At 33.1% G+C, this 15900-nt stretch overlaps 2 protein-coding genes across 4 annotated transcripts; both read left to right on the plus strand.

Moving 5' to 3' along the window:
- On the plus strand, nt 1-4649 carry APK3 (adenosine-5'-phosphosulfate (APS) kinase 3). 2 transcript variants are annotated; one of them, XM_088116461.1, is made up of 7 exons: nt 1-237; nt 1468-1610; nt 1882-2031; nt 2639-2757; nt 2835-2961; nt 4254-4300; nt 4385-4480. In XM_088116461.1, exons 2-5 carry the CDS (start codon nt 1487-1489, stop codon nt 2958-2960), a joined length of 519 nt encoding a protein of 172 aa, XP_087972587.1. In that variant the 5' UTR covers nt 1-237; nt 1468-1486; the 3' UTR covers nt 2961; nt 4254-4300; nt 4385-4480. The 2 variants fall into 2 exon arrangements, with proteins under 2 accessions (XP_087972587.1, XP_047159630.1); XM_047303674.2 differs by having other exon boundaries at nt 3-237; nt 2835-2919; nt 4385-4649.
- A 6438-nt stretch (nt 4650-11087) lies between these two features.
- Nucleotides 11088-15900, plus strand: LOC124830058 (FMN binding protein). Of its 2 annotated transcripts, none has more exons than XM_088115969.1 (13): nt 11088-11328; nt 11563-11628; nt 11758-11844; nt 12207-12305; nt 12650-12745; nt 12901-12966; nt 13120-13210; nt 14038-14105; nt 14200-14265; nt 14521-14571; nt 14756-14820; nt 15188-15268; nt 15469-15607. In XM_088115969.1, exons 1-12 carry the CDS (start codon nt 11158-11160, stop codon nt 15243-15245), a joined length of 984 nt encoding a protein of 327 aa, XP_087972095.1. In that variant the 5' UTR covers nt 11088-11157; the 3' UTR covers nt 15246-15268; nt 15469-15607. The 2 variants fall into 2 exon arrangements, with proteins under 2 accessions (XP_087972095.1, XP_047159632.1); XM_047303676.2 differs by having other exon boundaries at nt 11090-11328; nt 15606-15900.

Below are 15900 nucleotides of genomic sequence, written 5' to 3' on the forward strand. Positions count from 1 at the left end.
AATGACAGAGGACCTTGAATGGCGCGTCCTGAGTGAGAGTGAGAAAGAGAGGGAAAGGAAAGGAAGGAGGAAGTCTCTCTTATTATGTGTGTCCACATTCATTCATTGCCATTGCTTTCTTCCAACCCCTTCAACCCAGCAACACACTATAAAACCCCTTTCACCATCACATGCCATAATCCACACCACACCCCAAATTCCCCTCAGATTCAGATATCCAATCTCTCTTCTTTTCTGGTACTCATTCACTCTCATTCTCCTCTTTCATTTTTATTTTTTTTACAACACAATTTTCTTGCTAAATTCTTTCCATCATTTCTCTCCTTGATTCATGAGAGAATAGGAATTTTCGGTGTTTCTGAGGAAAGGGTCGGTAGGTTAGATAAGCATGCAATTCAAAATGTTTTTTTTGGACAAGGGATTGGAGTGTGTGCCCATGCCAACAATGCCTTCAATCTTTTCTTAAGAAAGGGACTGATGGGTGTTGTGCTGGGTCCTCCATATTCGTTGCCTCTCTCATCAAATCAATCATCAAGTTTGTTGCTTGCAGAATTGGCATGCACGAATCGTGTGATTATAAAATAAAGTAGAGGGGCTACATCTAGTTAATTTTATGAATCTTTTCTGGGACACTCTTTTTCCTTTCCTGATTTTTATGTTATTCGATTCCAGTATTCGCCAGTTTTATCAATTATTAATTTCTGTCAACAAGCCTGATTATTTTTCATAAGATTTTCTCTTTCAATCGTTTATTTTTTTCATTCTATTGTAATTTGAATTTGAAAGTCTAATTTCATTTTAAAAAAACTGACTTGTAAGCCGAAGAGGGAAAATTGTTCTCTTCCAGCAACAATCGCATGGATAAGTTGTGATATTATGAAGAGATTTGAACATATTTCTCCGTTTTGAAACATAAGAGTGGGTTTTGGATCATATTTTGAGGATTTGGATAGAGTGATAAAATACTACCTTTTGTATCATATAAGGACCCACCATGATTGGCTATACCAGATCAAGGGGTCACTTGTATTTAAATTTAAAATAGTGTCTTCCCCTTTTCAATAGAATCGTGCGTGCCCTGATACTCAAGAATAGGAGAGGATCCAAATCCATATTAGAAGGTCTCGTGACTCATCCTAGACTTTATGGAACCTTTCCTATGTACAATGTATGTAGACGCTATTTATGTCAAACAGGTCATACTTCTTTACTGACAATAACAAGTGGAAGTGAGTGATGAGATCACCATTCCACTGTCTGAAATTGATGCATGCTGTCGTGCTTTCAGTCCTGTGGCATGTACTGTACTGCTGTTGTAATGCTTGTCCTGATGAAGCACTTACCAAGTTTCTTGATTAGTTGTATTACTATCATGCATTTCTATTCTAAGGCCCTCTCTACTTATGTTATGATCCTTCAGTAATCTGTGAAATGAAACTGATAGCTTAATATTGATCTGTGGATAAGACTAGGGAACTTGTTTGCAATGGCAACTCTGAGCAATTCAACAAATATCTTTTGGCAAGATTGTCAAATAGGCAGGGCTGAAAGGCAGAAGCTACTTAACCAAAAGGGATGTGTTGTATGGATTACTGGACTCAGCGGATCAGGTTTATGCTATTAATTTTATTGGTTTGGTGCTGGCATTTTTAAACATCTGTTCCAGATATTCAGTTCTTTTTTGGCATGAAAAAATCATATTATTTCTCTTTGTGATGCTTTTGCTTTTCATTATGTTTTTATTGCTCCTTGAATTTAGCTTTTCACTTTAACTTGTCCTTATCAGCAGGCAAGTATTATCTGTCACATTGTATGGTAATTACCAAATAAGCTTTCATGTCTACATTCTTTTTTTCATTTTTAATGCATGTATCTGTTTAGGAAAAAGCACATTGGCATGTTCCCTAAGCAGAGAACTGTATTCAAGGGGAAAGTTATCTTATGTCCTTGATGGAGATAACCTTCGGCATGGACTAAACAAAGATCTTGGTTTTAGAGCTGAAGAACGCACTGAAAACATTCGCAGGACTGGTAAGCTTGCTCCTGTAAACTAATGCTTTAAGTGGGAACTTGATAGTCAGTTTAATATTTTAATTATTTGGTTATGTACCAAAGGTAGATCTTAGAGTGATATTGGTAGTCTATACCAGCATGATAAATATTACATTTTTGTTATCCCTTTGAGCAACTGATTAGTAATTGTCCATGCCCTTTTTCTATGAAAAAATGTATAGTTGAACGATTGAATCGAAAGGATGGAGGGTCTTATATGCTGTTGTGCTTTATCATGGCTTTTCGGTACCCTGTTTTTCTGAAGTTGAAATATGGTAACAGATATCTGTTAACTAGATGTTTGAGTAATGTAGGTGGTGTTTGCAACCAGAAATACAGGTAAATTGTTCATATAAAGTGGAAGCCTATTACCAGACATATTACCATGACATGCCCAGAACTAGTGTGTGTGTGTGTATGATGTTTACATATTACATATCTGATTTAATGATCTTCATATGTCATTTGCTTAGTCAACGGTACTTTGATTGTAGCAGTTATGTGAAGTCTAGATGCTTTATTTGAATCTCTGATCCGTATTTCTTTGCCAACTTTGTTTTACTAATCTGAAAATTATTTAATTCAGGAGAAGTGGCAAAACTCTTTGCTGATGCTGGTTTGATATGTGTTGCCAGTCTGATATCTCCGTACAGAAGAGATCGAGACACTTGCCGATCCATGTTACCTGATGCGAATTTTATTGAGGCAAGCCACCATGAAGCAATTCTTATCATTTTTATTAGTTGGTCTACATGATATTTGATAGGGGAATGTATTGGCAGGTTTTCATGAATATGCCCCTAGAATTGTGCGAGTCACGAGATCCAAAAGGCCTCTATAAGCTTGCTCGCGCGGGCAAAATCAGAGGTGTGTGTTTCTCTCGCAAAGGCTTTGTCCTACCTGTCTAACGTGAGTAAACTGAAGTGAGACATAGCAAGAAAGAAAATAAAATAAAAGAAGCCCAGAATTAAGCCTGTTCTGCATTTTTAACTTGGTTATATTCAATTCAATAATTATTTCAAGGAAGCACTGAACCCCACGCTTTTTTCCTTTACCTGTAGAAGATGCTAGAGTAATCACTAGTTTGGCTAATAGATCTATGTGGTTGAGTGTTTTAGGTTTAGCATATTCAGCTGTCCGCCAAGGTTATATAGTTAGTTCATTAAGGGTAGTTTGTCTGGGTAGCTTTCAGATTTCTCACATTAAGATTGAAAAAATATTGCAAACAATTGAACTTTAGTTAGTTTAATACTACAACAGGATTTCATATTTAATTATTCTGACTACGACATATGGAGTCATTCATTGAATTCGGATGAATACTAGTGATTTTTTCTAAAACTTTTCGTAATGCAATGAACTTATTTTCCTGGAGAGTGGAAATCATTGTCTTTATGATAAAAGTTATTTAAGAAAATTAAATTAGGGAGTGGTTAAAATGGTTTTGCTAGGGTGCCTTCTGAAACATCAGTGGTAAGATGATGACTGGTGTGAAAGTACCTGTTGATATGAGCTGGTGTTTCATTAGTGACTATGACAGTTGGAAAATGGGTGGATTCTGAAAATATTGTGTTATGTTGATAATAAGGCTGTTTGTCAGAGATCAAAGTTGTGGCATGGTATTGTACCGTACACAGTTTATTTGGACCCATTCACAGAGACCACGGATACTATTAACAAGTGGTTGTGATTCCTGTGTAGTTTAACAAAAAGGGTGGGAAAAAAAAACACTCCTTGGTTAAACTTATTCCAACAACCGATGCTTGTTAATCCTTGAGTCTAACCTCAGATGGCAATGTTTTTGGACAAATCCTTGGATTCAGATCTGTAAGTCAAGTTATTGAATTAACAACTTAATTAAATTGGAATTTGGTTGCTAATGAAGAAAGTGATTAAATGAAAGCATCTACTGTCTTGTATACGGTGTGAGGAATAACTAAACTAATACCTAATTTACTATGTCTCTTAACAGGCTAAGAGCTGACTTTCATAAACTCTCAAATTATCCCTGGCTTCAGTTTACCGGGGCTGACGTCCATCTGAATATCATAGTTAAACGGCTGAATTATAATATTAAATGTGATTGCAAAGTTCAAGGCCTGATAAATAATGTTGCAAGAATTCAGCATTGTATCTGAATTATCCTAACATTTGCTTGAATTCTACTATACGGTATTTATGAACTAACTACAATTGCACAGGTTTTACCGGCATTGATGACCCGTATGAGCCACCGTTAAATTGCGAGGTACATGTTCCTGAAGCTTCTAAAGCTGTTTACATGCTGTGCAGTGTTTAACATGCTTTAGCTTACGCTATTATCCTTTTCCAGATTGAGATAAAGCAGGATGGTGGCGTTTGTCCAACACCTACTGTGATGGCTGGACAAGTAGTTACTTACTTGGAGAAGGAAGGTTTTCTTGAACATTAGGGATTTGAAATATGTGATTATCTCTAATGATGATGTTTCTTCTGTAATGAAGTTGGTGAGAAATCCTAGGATGTGCATGTAGGAGACCAGTGAGAGGAAAAATGAACATGTAAAGTTCATCAGTTATAAAGGAATAAATAAATAGCGAATAATTGTTGCAAAGGCAGTGAGACTTCTGTTTTACGTAAAAAAAAAAAAAAAAAAAATATATATATATATATATATATATATATATATATATATATATATATATTTTTTTTAAATTTATTTAAGCTTAAAACATATACCAATTAAATTCTTTTTAGACTGCCAGTCTCTATATTTTCAATTTAAATGAGTAAAGTGCAATTATCAATGATATAATATTGATATAATTTAAATTATTTTTTTGAAATTAAGCTAATTAACAATTAATATCTTATAATTAAATTAATTAAATTCCTGTATTTAGGTTATTAAATATTTTATAATTATGTTATACATAATTATATAGATCATATTGTTATATATATATATATATATATATATATATATATTCAAATTATCTTTTTCTTTTATATGGTATCATGAGTTTTTTTTAGATTTAGATTTCGTTTCTTTGTGTTTGATGTCGTGTTTTTCTTCTCTTTTTTTCACTTTCTTATGCTCCAAAGCTCTCTCTTTATTTGTCATTGTTTCTAATCCTTGTTTTTCATCTCTAATTAGTGTAGAAAACGTATTGAGATGGATATTTATTTTGTTTGAAAAAAAGTAACACATGGTCAAACACAAGTTTTTCATGTTTGACATTTTCATCAAAGGTCTATCTCGAGTTGTAACATCCCATCTTAATAGTATAAAACTATTAAAATAAAATGTTACACATGATAATAGAACCACTAGATTAAAACAAACCTATAAAACACAATAGCTCTACCTTTGAAGAACCATCCAACAACCTATCTGTTTCACTCTCACCTCTCGTTGGAATAATTAAAAAAATTGTCTCCCTAAGCTCACATCATTTAGATGATCATCGCTAAAAAGAAAACAACAAATAGACAGACACGAACAAAAACAAGGGTAAACTAGAGGTAAAACAATTTATCATAATAAAATAAAATTTCATCTTATATTATATTACACACGAAATAAAACTTTCATCCTAATCATATCACAGACTTAAACTTGACTCATTTGAATATAGTATGAATATCGAGATATGATAGTTTGTGCACCTGTCGTGGTGAAACAATTGGCCTACCCCAAGCTACCACACAAGGTTAGTCCGTTATCACTCACCTTAGGCCAAACTAAAACCTCTAGACTAGAACCTCTTGCTATTCTCACGACATGCCTCATCCCTCTTTACTTGAGAATAAATGACCATTAGAACGTCAAGATGAACTCCAAGACTGAGCTTCTTATATTCATACTTACAATACTTAAAACCACCACCATTAAGTTCCTCCTTGGAACTCATTTCCATAAAACAAATAAGTAGACATACCACTTCATATATCACCATAGAACTCATAATAAACAATCACACATACATCAAAGAAGCTAAAACAGTGCATTAGAAAACACAAGAAACCCCAAAAATGAAAAACTCAAAAATTGATAACTGAGCGCTCGAACCCCATGAAAATAAATTGCACACTTCCAAAACTGGCCTTTTATGCACTTGAGCTTTGTTCTAATGATCAAATGAGTTTCTTACACCCTATAATTGATGGAAAATCACATTTAGAATTAAAGCAAAGTACTCCTTTGATCATTAGACTCAAAACTAGGTGCACTCAACCACTTGACAACTTCAAAAGCACCTAAACTCCAAACAACACCTTCTAACTCACTTGTGCCAACTAAGGGTCTTAACAAGTCATAAATGACTCAATAACAACCCCAACACCTCAACTGTATTATAACCTCTATATTTTAGATTTTCACTACTTAGAACTCCTAAAAAAATGAACCAAAACGTGACAGAAAACACCATAGAAAGCAAGTATAAACTCTGACTCAAATTTTACCTAACTTAACATCTACACAAGTTCTAAAAGACTTAAAAATTAACCATGAACTACTGATTTACTAGTCTAACTATTTTCTCACAAATTGGAAGTATTAAAACCTTTAAGAAAATGACTTAAAGACCATACAAGATACCCTTACGACAACAAACTACTTAGATGATTGAAAATAATTTTAAAAAATTATTTTTTAACAAAAAATTAAAAGACAAAAACACTTTAAAAAACTAAATAATTGTTACCAAAACAATTTTCATTTAAAAAACAAGGAAAAACAAAATATATCAAATCATAAATAGAGCAAGATCCTTTGTACAACTACGCATGACACTTTTTGATATACTACCTATTATACCACAATTATCATTAAAAATAAATAAAATATATATATGAAACTGAGTAGAGTCATACATTTATTAGCATTATGCATTTTCCATATTTACAAATAATCTTTAATTACAAAGAAATCACGTTTCATTTAGAATACCCAAGTTGATAAAGAAAAAATAAATTAAAGAATAAATAAATGCAATAAAATTAAATTCTTTTGCTTAATAACCAAAACCTTGTTCTGCCATCGCTCATCACATTCCAAAAAAGCGCGTCCGACACAAAGAAAAGCATAATCCAAGTCGAAAAGGTCCCGAACGTGCAACTAACAAACACGGCCTTGTCCTCGAATAGAGTTTGATTTTGATTGCGAAACAAACACGGATCAGGGTGAAGAAGAAGACGAAGGAAGCAGAAAACGACGACGTAGATCGAGGATGGTGCTGAACAGCAACGTGGTGGCGAGAGTGGCGCACGCATCAGCGCATCTTTTCCAATTCATAGCTTGCAATCCCGAGAGGCTTAGCAGCGACGTCGTTTTGCACCTCCTCTTCTGCCTCCCTTTCCACTACCTCTTCCGCTCTCTCTTTTCCTACCTTGGCTATCGTCATCCACATTCCGATTGAGAATATCCTCTCTGTATGTACATATATTTATATATTTATATTAATTGTTTATTAATATTCTATTTCTCTTTATCCTCATGCCTGTTTTAGGTTTTTGCTTTAACTCATTTGATTTAATGCCGTTTGTCTGATTGATTTTGTAATTTGGATATTGTTGAAGCAAGGTGAAATGAGTTAGTCTGCTTTATTTTTTATTTTGAATTTGTTCGGTACGAATAATGATGAGCTAAGATTTTGAGTTTGAATTTTATAGATAGAGAAGTTCTGATTCAAAAGAAAAACAATTTGTCAAACTATCCTGCCCTGATTAACCATCAACTTTGTGCATTAGTGCTTTCTATCAATGGTGAAAAAAAGTACTAATTTATTATTGTTGTTGTGGACTCTTTGTTTTTGTTTAATGATTGTACAAAAGAACATTTAGGTGATGGCTGCAAAGTTGAAGGGTAATGTATGCAGGACTTAATATATCAGACTGATTAAAAATGTTCTCAGTTTAACTGTAAAAAAATCTCTTTGAAATTTTTTTAATTTTGGGTGAGTCAAAATTGAGTAATGAAGTAGGGTTTTAGTTTTAGTTTTCTTTTAAAGTTATATACCATGAAAAAATAGATGTGGAAATTTTTTTCTTCTCTTCAGCTCTCCATGATTTTCCTTTATTCAGATTATATGCAATTGTACTTCAGCTCTTTACTACTGTGTCTTGAGACACACAAATCAATTGGTTGGGTACTCAATACTCATGGGTGAGGCAGGGAAGGTAAAGGGTAATAAGCTTGAATTATGATGCCTATACTTTTATTATTTCATCACTTTTTTAACACTGCGTTATTAAGAAGTGAGATTGTACAAATGACATGTAATGGTTTTGTTAGATTTTGTTTGTCCTTCTTGTTAGAGAACACTGTGGGTTTCTGAGAGGGGAAGGAGAAGACTAGATTGCAGGGCCTATTGCCTCTTTCTCTCTCTCTCTCTCTCTCTCCGTAGAGAATCCAAATTCCTCTGGAAATATTGTATGACGATCATAATGAAGTGGATAATGAGCTACACTAAGCAATTTATAAAATGAAGATTTTAATGAAGTGATAATGAACTATAATAACTTTCTTGTAGGGTATGTTTGGCTTCCCATGAACGACACCATACATGTTCTGTGGTATTCGAACCATAGCTTGTTACAAATTATCAAAGCTGTGTCCTTCCTGCCTCCCATGCTACCCAGTTCTAAGTATTTGTTTCGAAAGAGAAAGTAAAAAGTGAGGTGAAAAAAACAAGAAAAATGGAATAGAAAGTAAAATTATTTGAATAAAAGGAATGATACTTGAGAGAGGAGAAAATAATGAAAAAAATTATAAATAAATGACAGTGGTTTGAAAGAATAAAGTATAGATTATAACATATAATATTAGTGATTGCCAAATTGTTATTGTTTTTAAAATAAATAAATAAAATAAAATATACAAGAAAATGTATAGTGTGTTGATATTGTTATGTATAATTTGGGTTATGTATAATTGAGTACGTGTGGACCTACATAAGTAATGAAGTGAAGTCAGATTACTACATAGTAGATTATTATATATGATGCATATTGCTATAACAATTAAGGATGTCATTGTTGGTTTCTACAGACCAAATGCCATTCTTAATTAAGATTTTTTAACATTGTCTGTCAGTTTTACTAAGACTCCTCCACGTCAATCTAGCATGCTTGATATATATAAATGAAAAAAAAAATGACTGATATAACTTTGATTTCCTTATTAACGAGCTCCTTCTTAATAAAGCTTGAAACAACCACGTGATACCAAATACAATTAAGATTTTTTAACATTGTCATTGTGTATTTCTAGAGTTTTCTTTGTCAATCTTCTCATCTCACAACTTGGCAGGGGTTCCCCATGATTAATCAGCTAATTTATTCACATAATAATAAAATTTATCGTGACAGCTCAAAAAATGTGTTCTTCCTTCCATTTGCATAGTACTAACTATGGAAGTAAACAAAAGTATGATGTAAGTAAACAAAAAAGTATGATGTAAGTACAATGTGACGGTGGATTTATATAAAGGTTTGAGAATGAATCCACAATATACGAGATGACTACTTTAGAATTATTAACAATTATTATCGTTTGCAAGCAAGTAATAATCTATAGTGTTTAGTTTTAGGATAATTTATGGGTTGCGTTGGATCGGGATAACCATGATGGATGTAAGTTTGACTGTATTTATTTTTTACTAAAAACTCATACATAAGCCTGTTTTTTTTTTCTATTTTTTTTTTCTGGGTAGTGAGTATATTTTTGTATTTACACTCATTCTCAAACATTAATAAATTCATTTTTTACAAAAAATAAAAATAAAAACCATAAACATATTATCAAGGACTCCATGTATCTCTACACACTCATATTCTCAAACATTAATAAAATTATTCTACAAAAAATAATTTGGTTAACCACACATTAACTACAACATTTAGACAGGTTAATTAACCACACATTAACTACAACATTTATTATAATTGTATTCAGATCCAAACTAAACACTTTTAACACATAACCAACCATCTATCGGTTAAGACGGATATGAATCCTTACACTAAAACATGAACACAGAATATTACGCAACAAACATTTATGATCGAAACACTTATAATTGTTATACTTGTATTAAATATTTATCTCTAAAAAATAGTCAAATTTGGAATTAGGAAATTACAATAAATTTAACCTTTTTTATTTTCTTAATTTATATAAATTGGCCTTCAAATTTCAAATTATGCAAGATGGACTAGGTTTATTAGCCCGCAAGTTAATTTTATACAAGTTACCTCACAAAACAAGACTGGAAAACTCACATTTTGAAATAACACCAATTATGCAAAATGGACTAGGTTTGTAACAATTCAACTCACAAAACAAGACTGAACAAGCCACGTTGCAGAGTATCACGTGCAAGTTTGATTTGAGTTATCACCTCACCAATATTTTTATCAACAACGATCTAAGATAATTCATTATGCTACTTTTGAATTAAAGAATATTATTTATGTTTTATATTAAACTATTTCCTTCTTCTATAACAAGTCTTAGTGGACGTGCATAAAAATAACAATTTTTCCCTTTTAAATCTTTCTTAAATGTGATCATTAAAATTTGTTTTTTTTTTAAATTAAGTAAAGCACAATATAAACATGTTTTAGTTCATTTATTACATATTAACATGAGTTAGAAGGAATGCATGCATAAGTTTTTTCATTGTTAACCAATGAAAATAAATGCTCTAAAATTTTAAGTAATTTTTTTTTACTTAAATAGTCCTATGGGGTGAAAACAAAATAAATCTCCGTGACTAGTGATTAGAATTAAAAACTATTACATAAACTAAAATAAGTTTTTGTCAAGTATACTCCAATCAACAACAAATTAGTTTTTAAAATCTCTAGAATTCAATATCATTCGATTAACTAAAATAATTTCATGTAAGTTGATTATAAACTAAATTAATAAATTTATCATAGGTTACACGACCATGTAAATATATATATATATATTATGGAAACCATGTAAATGTTCTTTTATTCTTTAAAATCATTTTAAAAAGAAAATTATTTGGTTGTGTTATGTGTCGGAGTTGGAATTGCATTGTACTATTTCAGTGTAAGTGGTAAGGAGAGTTTGGTACACAAACTACCACCATGAAGAGCATGGTGACGCCATTGACGAGGGTCTCACCCTTTCGTCACCGAAATGGCCATAATACCCTTCCCTTCTTCTCTCACGCACGCTACCCTTCCTCACCAAACTTCTCTTTCTCCCCTCTCTCTCTCACTCTTTCCATGGCCGCTTCACCCCAGTCTTCCGCTCCGGTACCTTTCTGTCCTCCTTCTTTCATATTTTTCTTCCACCCAATTGAACCGTAATTAGCTTGCACGCTTCAAAATTTAAACTTTGCATCACATGATTGGAATTTGGATTTTTTTGTTTAATTGGGTCTTGGGGTTTCTGAATATCTCATTGATATGAAGTCTTTGTTCGTTACGTGATGATCACTGTGCATAAATAAGTAATAACAGTGTGTTGTTGATGGTCTAAAATATCAGGCTGTGTCGCGTGGTGATGCCAACATCGACAAAGATGGTGTATTTCAATTGATTCAAGCACATCAGGTATTTCATATTGGTTCTCGGTTCAATTCAGTTTGTTGCGTGTGAACTTGGAAGTGGTTGAAATAGAATGAATATTTATGGGTGTGATTGGTTGTGTGTTAATTTATTGGGGTTGTTTTGGTATGATAGGAAAAAGCTGCTAGACTTTCTCCAGTTGAGGAAATTCGAACTGTCCTTGATCGTAGCGTTCGCGGGATGCTCTCTACATTCTCCAAGGTTTATCTATTTTCCTTAAGAAATATGATGGTAAAAAAAGATAGCTTTAAATGGAAAAATTCTGAAAGTATCTTTGAGCATTACCAATTCTGAAAGTCTTTTAAATGGAGAGAGGAAATTTTGTCTTTCTGGAAGTTTAGTTCTGCCCTTTCTTTCGTGGTCAATTATTTAGTTATTACTGGTATTAAAAGACTAAAGGTCTACAAACTTTCCCACCCAAGTAACATGAACAAAATTCAAGTTTGGCAGAGAAATGAAATTGAAATCTGGCTGCCTTCTGAGTTCTGTCTTCATATATTTGACATGAAATTTTATTCGTGTTTATTGGCAAATGACTTAATCTTCTGATTTTTAACAAGCAGAAGTTCGATGGCTATCCATCAGGGTCTATGGTTGACTTTGCATGTGATGCAAATGGATATCCTATATTAGCCGTGAGCGATCTGGCAGTTCATTCCAAGGTTTTTCCTTTCTCTGTTCTTCCTTCGAAACTTCCCTGTTGTTGGAAAATGACAAGTATAAATAATTTAAAGATTGAAACTGCTTCTTGTTGAGAACTGACTTCAAAAGAAATGGAATTTGATGTTGAATGCGGTTTTTGTGAACTAGCCTGTATATAGCGATTCAGTACATTGTGCTGAATTTGGCTTGTACAATACCACAAGTTCAGTTTGAAATCCTATTTTCCGTATCCTCAAACAGCACGTGGTCTTGTTAACAATTATTACCCATAAGAGCATCTTTTGCAACCAACACCTAACCAGTTACAAGCTCGCTTCCATTGCTAAAGAGTGTTTTTATGCAGGACCTAACTGCCAATCCTAAATGCTCATTACTTGTGGCTAGAGATCCTGAAGATAGGACTGATTTAGTGATTACTTTACACGGTGATGCTATCACTGTAAGTTATGTTCTTCTGTTTATTTACCTGATATGCATGATTTATGTGTTTTCGTTTCCATTCACTATTGCACATTGTATTATATAATTATTATACTACAATAACGTTATATAAAGGCTTTGCAGTTTAAATGTATGGCGGATTTTTATTTTCAGGTACCTGAAAAGGATAAAGAAGCTGTTCGAGCTGCATATTTGGCAAGACATCCCAATGCATTTTGGGTAAATTTGTTCATTGTTCCCCTCTGTAACTTGTATCTTTACCTTCTTATCATTTTTGAATTGACAACTCTAAAAGCATCCGATATAACTTGTACCTTTTCCTTCTTCTTATTGTTTTTGAATTAACAACTCTAAAACCTTCCAACATTGAAGGTTGACTTTGGAGACTTCAAATTCTTGCGCATTGAACCGAAAGTTGTACGATTTGTGTCAGGTGTTGCCACAGCTTTGTTAGGATCAGGAGGTTTGTTAACTATGTCATTCTTGTTGGTTTCATTTGCTGTTAATGCTATGAATTAGTTTGGATGGGAAGGGAAGGGCGAATTAAGTTTTCATATAAGTAAACTTTTAACTATTTAATTTTCTTAAAACTAAAGGATATAGTGGAAGATAATTGTGCAAAATGCTTGCCATCTTAGTAAAGTTGAAAGCAGTTTATTAGAATAATACATAATAGTTAGTTGTCAGAATAATGGAGGTTAATTATATTAGATATGCTGGGCAGTTAGTGTTATGGGAAGGGAGTTAGTTTATGCAGGAGGATAGGGTAGAAGAGGGAATAGTTGAATGATTATTCATTGCGGTTGGAGCCTCGAAGGTAAGAGTAGTTGGCAGGCAATAAGATGATCTTTAATTGTTAGATTTATGGGTGTTTGGAAATCATGATGTTGGGAGAAAGCTCTTCTAACATGATCTCTAAAATGAGTAATATTCATTGTTTATCTTAAATTGTTTTTTGATCTTACCCTACTGATATTAAGAGTGGTTTCATCCTTATTTTCTCACTTTAGAGACTTTTTCTAGGATAAATTTTCTCTCTCTCTAGATGATGATGCATTCTTTGCATCATATGGGATGACACAAAACATGTCTTTCTAGTAGGTTTCTTCAAATGGAAAATGTACTGGTTTGCATTTTGTGGTCAATTTTGTTTCTTTAATATATACATAACTGTTGTTGATCATAATGTCAATGGCATCAAAATTGAGTGCTTTCTCTGGACCATAATTGAATTTCATGCGTTTTCTATATTATCCTTATGTCATGTTTTTTTTTTTATTTGATTTTCAGAGTTTACTGGAGATGAGTATAAATCTGCAAAAGTTGACCCCATAGCTCAATTTTCCAAGCCAGTGGCGGTACTGATCTCTGACTGATCATCATGTCACACATCTGCAGTGACTTTCAGAAGTCAGTCATTTTTTGTTCTAATATAAGTTGTGCTTTTAACAGTCTCATATGAACAAAGATCATGCTGACGATAACAAAGTGATTGTGCAGCATTGGACCTCAGTTCCAGTATGACATCTTGACCATTCCATAGTATACAACGTAGATAATAAAAGAGGCTCTTTTGTTCAATTGCTATTATCGTGTAAAATTACTTTTGTTCCATATGGTCAGGCATAAGAATCTATGGTCTATAACATGAAACAATATGCTCTGTAAACAATATACGGACAGACCCAAATCCTTGCTCCTGGTCAGGGGTAGGGAGGGCCTGATTATGTTCAGCCTTAATTTAACTGAGTTGATCATCATCATCATCTGCAGGTGGACTTTGCATACCTTCTAGATTTGGATAGTCTTGGTTTCAATGTTAAGGTACTGCCTTCATTTGTGATTCATTGACATAAAATAATTTAGATTTCACTTATAAATTTGAGAAATGTAATCTTCTTTAAGTTGGTCCTTTCAATAATAATCTTTTATCCTCATCAACTGTGTTTTAATTTTGTTCGAGTTTGAATGTGTACCTTATTTATTAGAAGAGTTGACCTTTTTGCAGGCTGGTTATCAGGGTGATACTTTCAAACTTCGTGTACCTTTCCCTCGACGTGCAGAAGATAGAAAGTGAGACATGTTATTTGATATGAACTCCCATCTCCTGCATAAAATGACATGTGACATGTCTGCCTTCATGAGATCAAATATGCTCATCTGTTTTCTAGTTTACTAATGCAATTCTATGCTCATCTGAACTTTGATGAAAATGGGAGAATTACTGTGTTAGCCTAGGCTTTACTGTTGTTGATTTATTCAATTAAACTTGCTGCTTTCAATCAGACAAATTCTACTTTTCTAACTATTATCATCCTTTTGGATGGTATTAATCATGCCGATAGGGTTTCTGATAAGAAATCAGGAAAAAAAAAACCCTTTCCTGCTGCACGTTGATTTTGTTTTCTGCAGAGAAATGATTCCTGTATTGTTCTTTTAGGGATGTGAAGACTCTCATTGTTGAAATGCTTCAAGCTGCCGGGCCTAAGGCTGAATGATAACTCCACAGATCAATGAAGAGGTGCTCATCCAAAATTCATCTAATCCTTCAATTCAATCTGTGCTTCACCCTTCTAGATTAGTTCACCATGCCTTGCTACTAGATATCCTTATGCCAGATAAATACTTGCATACTTACTGCTAAATTTTATGTCTGCTACTTACCAACTTACAATTCATGCCTTTGGTATCCGTAATTGAGTTGCCTGGTTTTGTGGACAGAGAAACGTTTTCTGGTATGAATTGAACTATAACAAAGCCTGCAAAATGTAAAAAAAGTAGTGAAGAAGACTCTTAAAAGATGGGGTATTATGAAAGGTGCTTTCTGTTCTCATCCCTTTCTGTTTGAAATGCTGCAGCACTTGCCAGACATCCTTCTTGGAAAGAAGAAAATTATACACATCGAAAAAGGAAATGCCTTTATAATTTCCAAAAAAGAAGACTTCAAAGCAAATGGTTGACTTTCTTTATTTCTTGTATATACACTATTTGTTATTTTCATGAGGAAAAGCACTTCAAAATTCAGATTGTGTGATGTTTCTCATAGAAACAAACCCTTTGATATACATAAGTGATTTTATATGAATTTCTTCCAGATGTACTATTGTTATGAATAAACCCTTTTGAGAAAGAGTAATTATTTACTTTTTGGTA

This window comes from Vigna umbellata, chromosome 5 (assembly GCF_029865625.1).
Source record: "Vigna umbellata cultivar VRB3 chromosome 5, Vumbellata_1.0, whole genome shotgun sequence".
NCBI classification, from domain to species: Eukaryota; Viridiplantae; Streptophyta; class Magnoliopsida; order Fabales; family Fabaceae; genus Vigna; species Vigna umbellata.